Raw genomic sequence first — 10,392 nt, forward strand, 5'->3', positions numbered from 1 at the left:
ATATATGTATGTATGTATGTATGTATAAATTTCAATTAATTGCTAATTGTTTCATCTCACGAAACCTTATAATTGAACAAGAATCACAATGGCTAAAGAAATAAAAAGATAATTGAATATCTTATCACTTCAATTTAAATGGAGTAAGTTCACAGTGCTAAAATTTTTTTTTTTTTTTTTGCTTAAATGGTTTGTAGAAATTGGTTTTCTCAAACGGTTTGAGTTGCCTTAACTTATAGTGTTTTACAGTTCTTTTCATTTATTGGGTTTTACTGGGCTTAAATTGCTTTGTTTACCCAGATGGATTAAGTTCACATTACTTATTAGGGTAAGTTTTTGGACTTAAATGGTTATATATATATATATATATATAATGTTGTAGCCATTGTGATTTTTGTTCAAATAAAATATTTCGTGAGATGAAGTAATCAATAACTCATTTAAGTGAAAGTTATAATTACAGGAAATACCGAGTTGATTCCAAAGTGCGCCGGCTGTGCATTGTTTTAAAATCTAATCAAAGCACAACGAATCATTTCAGTAGTTGAGCATGCAATCTCTGTTTTTTCTGTTCATCAAAGAACTGTCAGACATGTCAAGGAAAATATCTTGAGTTTAAAAGAAAAGTTTCCCCCCACCCTCCTTCTCGCGTATTAAGCCTTCTTGGCCAATCATCTCTCTCCTCTCAAACACTTTACCAGACTATAAGAGCTCCCTAACTTTTTTCCTTTCAACCTAACACAAAGTTGCTTGGAATACCTAGTGATCTTCTCCAGAACACGAAACGTACGCGTGGAATTGTATTTCACCCTCATGCTGGAATAACGTCCTTATTCGCACGCGCTTTCAGCAGAGACTTAAGCGAGATGCCCGAAGAGCCCGCGCGAGACTCCTCCAGCTCCCCCGTGTCTCCCGCGGACAGTCTCAGCAACAGCGACGGAGAGCCCGACAGGCCACCAAAAAGGTGCGCAAGGAAAAGACGGTCGAGCAAGAAAAACGGGGAGGATTCCGATAGCTCGACCCTTGGGAAAAGGGGGAAAAAGTCTAGCAACAGCAGCAACAGCCCTCAGTCTTTCGAGGAGCTGCAGACGCAGCGCGTGATGGCGAACGTGCGCGAGCGACAGAGGACGCAGTCGCTCAACGAAGCGTTTGCGGCTTTACGCAAAATCATCCCCACTTTACCTTCCGATAAACTGAGCAAAATACAGACGCTGAAACTCGCCGCCAGGTACATCGATTTTCTCTGTCAGGTTCTACAGAGTGACGAGCTGGACTCCAAGATGGCAAGTTGTAGTTATGTTGCTCACGAGCGTTTGAGCTACGCGTTCTCGGTTTGGAGGATGGAGGGCGCTTGGTCCATGTCTGCATCTCACTAGTGTGCAGGGAAACTTTTTCTTGTTTTGTTTTTAAATGGTACGCTTTCACAATATGCCTGGTTTTTAATGCTGCAACTTTGTAAACTATTAAGTAAGCTCAATTCTACAAGTTTAGGAACAGATTGTAAACCCAACAACTGTTGCATGTAATTCAGCGCTCGATTTGTTTACTATCAGTATGGCTTTTTTACACTGCTTCTCTGTTTAGTGATAGTAATAGAAAGAAATAATTAAGATTGGCCCAAATGTAGCTTTATCAAAGAAGCTGCTAAACAGCTATTGCATGTAACGAAACTGAGTTTGTTTACAACCACTACGGCCTGTTAGCTACATTTTGCACAATCGCATTTTATTATTTTCTCAGAATAAAAACTATTTTTAAATAATGTTTTACCTATAGCAATCATTAAACCATGCTATTATTCGCAGGTCAAACCGTGAGCTGGGAAAACACGAGGACCAATGCTTATTCCATCATAATCTTGGGGAAAACGGCAAATGTTCCAACAGAGGTCATGGCTGTTACCGAGAGAAGGCCACGGGCAGCGAATTGTCATATGGATTTCCTCGCGAGTCTTATGACGACGAATGTTGGAAATATGTGCATATGCATGTTTTTTTTTTTTTTTTTTTGGAAGACTCAGATGTGCATAACTTTCTGGAAGAAAGTGAATTTGCATTACAAGGACTGTCGATAAGAAAATGGGAATTGAAGCCTCTAGTTCGAATCCTGTGCAAATACAAAGCTTTAGTACAATTCTATTTATTTATTGATGACACACTTTTTGAAATGAAAGTAAATGTATCAAATGTGTTGAAATGCATTATTATTTTTTATTACTTTTGTAAATAAATGTGTATTTCTGTAATAAAAAATGAAGAATTTTAAGAAATATTTCAAGTTAATATTTCGAAATTCATTCACTTTAATTGTTTCGATTCTGGTCGATTTAGGAAACACTGAGCAGGGAAAATGCAGTAAATTAATGTTATGCTTTGACAAATTTGTATTGCAAGTCATTTAGTAATGTTTTGAGGAATATTTTGCTATTAAAAATAGCACATGAGATGTTTAACATTAAAATTGGGCTATAAAAATAAGAGACAAAATATATAGCCTAATGAAAATATGATACAAATAAAATAATGACAAAATGGTAGCCTATAATTGTATTGTCTTAAAATTGATCCATTTTAACAATTCGATACTGAATTAATTGTAATGCAATGTTTAAATTGTAGAGAAAACTTTGCTTTACCTAAATATGTGATATGATAGATTTTTTTTCACCCCCGATTGCGTAATACTGTGATGTAATACTGAGTTTGTTTTAGTTAATTTCGATGTGCCTGTCTATTAAGGATTTTTTTTTATTGAAAGTCCTATTTATTTCGGCTCTTTAGTGGCATGGGTTCGACAACAATGTCAGTTCATGAAAGAAAAAAGAAGAACGAGGTCAAGAGAAAAAAAATTAAATTCAAAATCCAGATTAGTATTTTTACAGTTGCACAAAATCATTGGTTTCATCCAACCAGACCTTCACAAATACACATGTGCGTCACAGTCCCATCCCCAGAGATTGCAGTGGATGTATAGCCTGGAGGCTGCTCCAAAAATACTGTGTGCAAGGGATACAACAGCACTCATTAATTTTGTTAATTAAAAAAATAATAATAACAATAAAAATAAATATATAGAGAGCTAACTAAAACACCTGTATTTATTTATACAGTAGTCTGTTATATCGGGGTGTCACCAAATTAATTTGGATGTTAATTTAAATTAGTGCAAATTGAAATCCGCGTGATCTTTTTTTCATCGGAAAGGCCTGTTGACATTTCCACTGCGTTCGTGGTCTGTATCGGCGTTGAACTATATGCATATATGCAGTGCACTGACAGTTGCATTTTTTTATGAAGTCTGGGAAAGTATTTTGGAATCATGGAATATTTTAAATAAAAGCACGTGCACGTTTGAAGGTGTGTAATTGGGTTTTGAAGCATGTGCGGAATTCCCAGATGTAATGAAACTTAAGACTCCTTCAGGAGGACATGGGAAGGAAGGTGGGGTGGATGAAGCTGGCCTGTATATGCTGAGCCACTGTAACATTAACCTAAGTAAAATCCCTTCGAGAAACTTAAAGACGAATCATATTGAGTTATTTAAAATAAAAATGTAATTGTGAATAGCTTTTTTTAATTGCAGTAGTATTTGTTTAAATAGTTTTCATTTTCTACATAATGTCATAAAGGTCTCATTCAGTGAACTTGAGGGAAAAACTGGAAAAAAGGTTTGAGTTCATTTCCACTTGTAAGGCATTTGGCAAATGGTTGTTTGAGGCACACGAACTTATTTTGAACAGATGTTAGCATTTTAGAGTCACGTGAATTGAACAGATGTTCAGATGTTTGAGGTCCGCCTTTAAATAGACTATACTGAAAATCTTAGAAACAAAACGTTGGCTTTTCTTGAAGGGATCAAGCGCGTGGAGAGACGCTGGTTTGTCCTCGGAGACTCGACGTCTGTATACGGTGATTTCAGATTTTTGCTTTAAATCAGTGCCTGTGGGATCCGGTGTCGAGAAGGCAATGGGAGTTTCCCAAATAACGAAAACCGTGTATTTGCTGCTCTAACAGGTAATGTACAGGATGGTGATGCTAGCCAAAAGGACTTTCAATGTATTTGCATTGTGTTCGTTTGTTTGTTTTGTTTTGTCCAAAGGTGGATGAGTTTGCGGCCTAATATGCGGAAGGTTGGAAATATGAATAAAAGTCATAGTTATAGCCTACTTCAAACTTTAACTCCTTTCTTATATGCATATCATGTGTCAGGTTTTAGATTATGAACATTATACGATAAAGATCTTTAACTTGTAAAACTGCTTTAATGTCTAGGAAAATAGATCCGGTTTTCCTTAATTTGTTCAAACAACCCAACATTTATATGTAGCCTTTTATTTGTACTGCTATTTTATTTAGTAGCCTATGCTATTTAGCTTTATTATTATATTTAGGATTTCGGCCGCAAGCGGACCGTTATTGCACAGACAAAAAAAAATAGCCTAACATCATTCATTAAGTTCTTTGTCGCATGCAAACTGATAGCACTAACAATTATTATTATTATTATTATTATTATTATTAATATTATTATTATTATTTGTCAATTAAAATAACTTTATTTTGTGAAAGACAAGAAGCAAAACCTCTATGTATAATAATAATAATAATAATAATAATAATAATAATAATAATAATAATAATAGCTACTAATAAAAAAAAGTTAAGATGGAAGTTAAAGCGAGCACTTGTTCATTTACACAGCTGCTCGCAACAGCTCATACAACTGCTGGCAATTCACTTTATGAAGGAAATATTTTTCCACTAAAACGACAAGCAGATCTTCTGCTCCGAAACAGGTGCAACTTGCAGAACTGCAGTAATTTTTAAAATCCTACGGAAAAGAGGTCGAAATCTGATGCCACAAAATGTTTAGTGGATGAGCCACTAACAGGCCTATACTTGATCTTTTGATAGAGCAGTCTACCTAACAAAAATCTGGATGATAATAATAATAATAATATTAATAATAATAATCAACATAAAACAACAACAAAAAAATGTTTATGCATGAATTGTGATTTAGTGGAAGTGGGTACTGCAGAATTGTATTGTCATTCCAATTTTTTTTTTCTTAGATTTATTTAGCTTGTTTTGCATTTTATAGGATTTTAATCTAATTGTAATGTTTTGAACAGTAAGTTAACACTGTTGTAATATTAATAATCTCCTTTGAACCCTTTGTCCTTTTATTTACAGCTTGAAAAACTGTTTTGTGAACATTAAACACTTGTGCTAATGAATAAAGACATGTTTCTGCACTAAAAGCTAGAGCTTTTTAGACAGAGATTACTGTAGATCGTAACATTGAGAGCTAATAATCTGGAAATGGTGCAGAGTTACAGTTATGCTTGGGTCAAAGTTTGTTCCTATAGTACTATAGAGTTACATAAAGCAGATACTGTAGGTCTACTACAAAGCTAGGAACTAAAACACTGATGTCAGTTCAACAACTTAAGAAATGATTATTAATTTCAGTAATACTATAGCAACAATAATTAAGAGCAAGTCAGGAAATTACTTTAACAGGATTCATATTGCATGTTGGTTTTGTTGGCATGATTACAGGCTGGTTGTCAAATTATTTATTAATAAATAGAACTACACCTTAATTAAGCAATCTAGGATAAAAGCTGAGTTAACTGAACACATAAGCAGATATTAATTTCAATAGCTTTATACAAACTAAAATGTGTAAACTAAAATGTGTAATTTATTGTTTAGAGTTTGCTGATTTGGATATGTATTTATATCGTATGGAAATAATAAAAAAATGTAGATGTTGGTTTCAACAAACACATAACAGAAATATATGAAATATGTAATCCATTGTTTATTTTTCACATGCAAATTTAAATATATACAATATTAATATCTTAAATATATTGAAATAACTATGTTTAACTGTATGAAAAGTGTGAATTTTGTGTTAGCTTATGTGACAAGAAAGGGAAAGATCCACAGGCACATTAGAGGTTTGTCTTTTCAATACAAAATAAAATAGTAAAAGTTTAGTCAGTTAATAAAATCAAGAATGAAAAACGGTCTTGTCTTTCAGCATTTGGAAAATATCACTTTGACAGGAAAGCTGTCAAAGTTAGTGTTTTAGAAATGTGAAAAAAAAACAAAAAACGAAAAGCTGAACTGCTTCAGACTGATGGTAGTTAAATTACAGTGGTTGCATTAGGCTTAGACTGGTGGGGCAAGTGTTACATTAAGAGTGACAGAGTATCAAAAGTCCCCTTTCAAACCCATTGAACAAAGGGAATGCTGAACCCCCTGGTTTACAGCATGCTTAGCACACACCACCCAGAGAGCAGACAGGACACGCATCATGCTGCCGCTAGGGGATACACAATGATGTCACACACAGGAAATGGCTGGAGAGACTTGGCACCTCGCGCTGGTTGGCGCAGCATCCACTGGCTCTGGAGGGCTGCTGTGAAAATAAACAGGCAATCAGAGCACTGCACGAGAAGTACACAAATCCATTGTGGCGTTTCATGCATAATAATGGCAGAGGTTACACATCTTGAGAGCTGTTTATTTGTGCAATCTGCTTGTCCCTAAATAGACTTGTCTTTTGCGGGAAGGATAAACAGATCATGGAAGTTAATACAGTGTGTTGGTGATGTTTTCCTATTCTTGGTGGTGTTTACTGGATGCTCAGTCGAAAAAGAAAATCTGATCCATAAACAAGCTTTAGAAATAGGCTACATCCTGGAAGCATGACTGGAGCTAAAATATTATTATAAACTACAATAATTTAACATAATCCTATAATTGTATGTACTTTCCTAGTACATTTTATTTTAGTAAATTAGGAATTGTTTTTGCAAAAATCTAAATTGTTTGGCAACATATTTTAGCATCGAACTTAAGAGAAAGCATTAATCTCAAGAAGCTGTCCTTTAGAATGAGTTTTGAAGGGCCCTGTTAGTTTCAAAGCACAGCTATAGGTCATACTAAATTCATACTTTACCGTCCAAACCCCTTTTTTTCTTAACGTCAATTTTTACTGAATTAAAAGGAAACGTTTTGAATGAAACTTATTTAACATCACTTACTATACCAATATTCTAACAAATATAATACTCTTAAAACTAGCAGTACCACTCAATAGTTTGTCTAATGACTGTGCTCTTAGCCATGTACGTATATTGCAGATATGTCATCTGCACTATTTAAAGAAATGTGTTCAATGTGTTAAGGCAATACAATTATATACCGTATTGTTTTAATCATATTCCATCTTTAATTGTAAAAACTGTGTTTACAGTATTGGTTTTGTATTGATTAGTCCTACACTGCTTTTTTAGACTGTTGTTAATATATCTATAATAGCTTATGCTGATTGCTGAAGTTCCATAATAGAAGACAAGCATATGCACCAATCTAAAACAAAAGAGTTTGGGTCGCTTCAACTCAAAGTTTGTAAAATGTTGACAAAACCAAACTGCAAGGCTAAATATTTTCATAAAACTTTTTTACCCAAATTTAATCAAATGGTTGCGCTTTCCACATTTGACCAACACATTGATCAGAGTAACATACAGTATACCATTGTAACAATATTAAATTTATTATTCCCTAATGGCAGTTCCACGCTATATTAAATTGCTTATTTCTTGGAAACTTTTAGTGTTGTTATTGTTTTATATGGTTGTTTTTATTTTATTGCTGTTTTTACCTGCTACTGCTATTGTACAGCACCTTGGTCAACCAAAGGTTGTAACTAAGTGTGCTCTAAAAATAAGCTTTCATTTGATATTTATACACTGGAAAACCTAAAATGTTATGGTAACTCAAACCGTTTGAGGAAACCAATTGCAACAAACCATTTAAGTTCAAAAACTAATCCTAATAAGTACTGTGAACTTAATCCATTTGAGTAAACGAATCAATTTGAGCACAGTAAAACCCAATAAATGAAAAAAAAAAACTTAAACCAACAGAGTACTGTAAAAACCAATAAGTTAAGAAAACTCAAACCGTTTAAGGAAACCGATTGCTACAAACCATTTAAGTTACAAAAAAAAAAAAAATTATACAAAAACTGTTTATTTACTCCGTTTAAGTTAAAGTAATGAAGTATTCAAGTAACTCTTTACCTTCAACAAGAGTTCAAAACTAGTAGAATTAACTTTCAGTAAATTTTGAGTTAACTACACTCATTTCATTCCATAGAGTTATATATAGCAGCAGCTTTGAATAATGTATTTTGCGAGACCATTTTAAAGAGATAATTCATTCATTCATTTTCTTTTCAGCTTAGTCCCTTTATTACTTTTGGGTCGCCACAGTGAAATGAACTGCCAACTTATCCAGCACGTTTTCCACTGTGGATGCCCTTCCAGCCACAACCTATCTTTGGTAAACATCCACACTCACTCATTCACACTACGGACAATTTTAGCCTACCACAAGGTTAGGGAACCTATGGCTTGGGAGCCACATGTGGCTCTTTGACCAAAAATATGTGGCTCTCCAGCTGTCTCCCTTCAATAATGTTTTGAAGTTTAAAATTTTACACCACCACTAGAAATCAGTTTCTTATTGCAAATACAATTACAATTCCCTTTTATTGTATTTTTTACAGCAAAATAAATAAGAACTCAGTTTACAATAATAGAACTTTTCAACCAATGCATGTCTGTGGTGCTGTGGATTAACTCGAATCGCGGCACCAATAAAGGGCATGCAACTTACATTTTTATGCTAACCTCACGCACGTAAATTCAACAATCATGAGTGGTGATGGTGAATGGAAAAAAAACTATAAATTGTCCTTTCTTCATACGTGGAGTTGCTCAACATGTGATACTTCATATTTATTTATTTTTTGACTTGTGCATAGACATAGATAATGGTTGTTGTTATATATGTTATATATACAGCCAAAATAAAACATAAAACTCTTCAGAAGAAAAAATATTATCAGACACACTATGAAAATTTCTTTGTTCTGTTAAACATAATTTGGGAAATATAGATATATAAAAAAAAAACAATCAAAGGGGGACTAATAATTCTGACTTCAACTGTATATACACACACACACACCCCGAATGACTCTTTAAAAATGCATTTTGCTAAAAAAAATCAAAAATGACTCTTTGCTGAAAAAACGTTCCCACCCCTGGCCTACCCAATTCACCTGTACTGCATGTCTTTTAAAGCCCACGCAAACGCGGGGAGAACATGCAAACTCCACACAGAAATGATAACTGAACCAGCCAAGGCTTGAACCAGCGACCTTTTTGCTGTAAGGTGACAGCACTACTGCGCCACTGCGTCGCTTTAAAGAGATAATTGAACCCGAAAATGTAAATTTTAGCATAATTAAATTAATGGCATTTTTGGATGAACTTCCCTCTTTAAAAGTTATTTAAACACTATATTTGGCTGTCTGGGGGTTTGTCGACTAATCTGTTTCAAAATATAATTTTAATTTAAGCATGAATAAACCATGGACGTCCTACTCAGCACCATATCTAGTAATTTCCAGGAAAGACCTTTTTTAGTTTGAGATATGTTAAAATGTCATATAGCAACATTTAGTGAGCATATTTTAGTTACTTCCCATTGAAAGCAGATGACAACAATGGATCATATTGGATTTAATTTACTTTAAGACCCCACTGACTTTCATTGCAGAAGCATTCATCAAAATATCTTCTTTTGTGCTCCACAGATGAAAGGAAATCGTGAGCTGATCACGCCATGAGGGTTAGGAAATCATGACAGAATGTTCCATTTTGGGTGATTTATTCCTGTAATAACATCAATGTGTAATGCATTTATTTGTGACTATCCTCAAGTTTTGCTATTTAGTTTTGGTATATAAGTGAATTGGTACTTTAGCACTCATAGTAAACAAAACATATCCTCAAGACAAAAAAATCAGATTCTGAGAATTTATTATGCAGCTCATATTGTATCACTTAACACCATATTGCTCAGGGAAACTCTTTTGTTCTTCTGTTTGGCAGTAAAATCCCCCATCTGGAACCAACCTGTTATGAGGAGAATATCTATGACTGTATAGCGAAAATACTGATTACTGCATATACTATAACTTGCGTCCATAAAATAAAATAAAATAAAATAAAATAAAATAAAATAAAATAAAATAAAATAAAATAAAATAAAATAAAAGGCGTTTCATTCAGCTGTGGTTACCCTAGATTAATAAATGGACTAAGCTGAAAAGAAAAAAATGAATGAATGAAAATAAAATAAAAGATGGTTTATTCCGCTGTGGTGACCCCAGATTTTTAAAGGTACTAAGTCGAAAACAAAAGGAATGAATAAATGAAACTAAACTAAAATAAAATAAAATAAAATAAAAGGCAGTTCACTCCGCTGTGGCAATCCTAAAATTAATAAAGGGACT

General features: G+C 33.9%; 1 protein-coding gene across 2 annotated transcripts; it reads left to right on the forward strand.

Moving 5' to 3' along the window:
- The first annotated feature begins 673 nt into the window (after positions 1 to 673).
- Positions 674 to 2,269, forward strand: twist1b (twist family bHLH transcription factor 1b). 2 transcript variants are annotated; one of them, NM_001017820.1, is given in 2 exon segments: positions 674 to 1,413; positions 1,806 to 2,269. In NM_001017820.1, a coding segment is annotated over 1 exon segment (510 nt). In that variant the 5' UTR covers positions 674 to 866; the 3' UTR covers positions 1,377 to 1,413; positions 1,806 to 2,269.
- The last annotated feature ends 8,123 nt before the right edge of the window (positions 2,270 to 10,392 follow it).

Source organism: Danio rerio, chromosome 16 (assembly GCF_052040795.2).
Source record: "Danio rerio strain M-AB ecotype USA chromosome 16, GRCz13ab, whole genome shotgun sequence".
Classification (NCBI taxonomy): domain Eukaryota; kingdom Metazoa; phylum Chordata; class Actinopteri; order Cypriniformes; family Danionidae; genus Danio; species Danio rerio.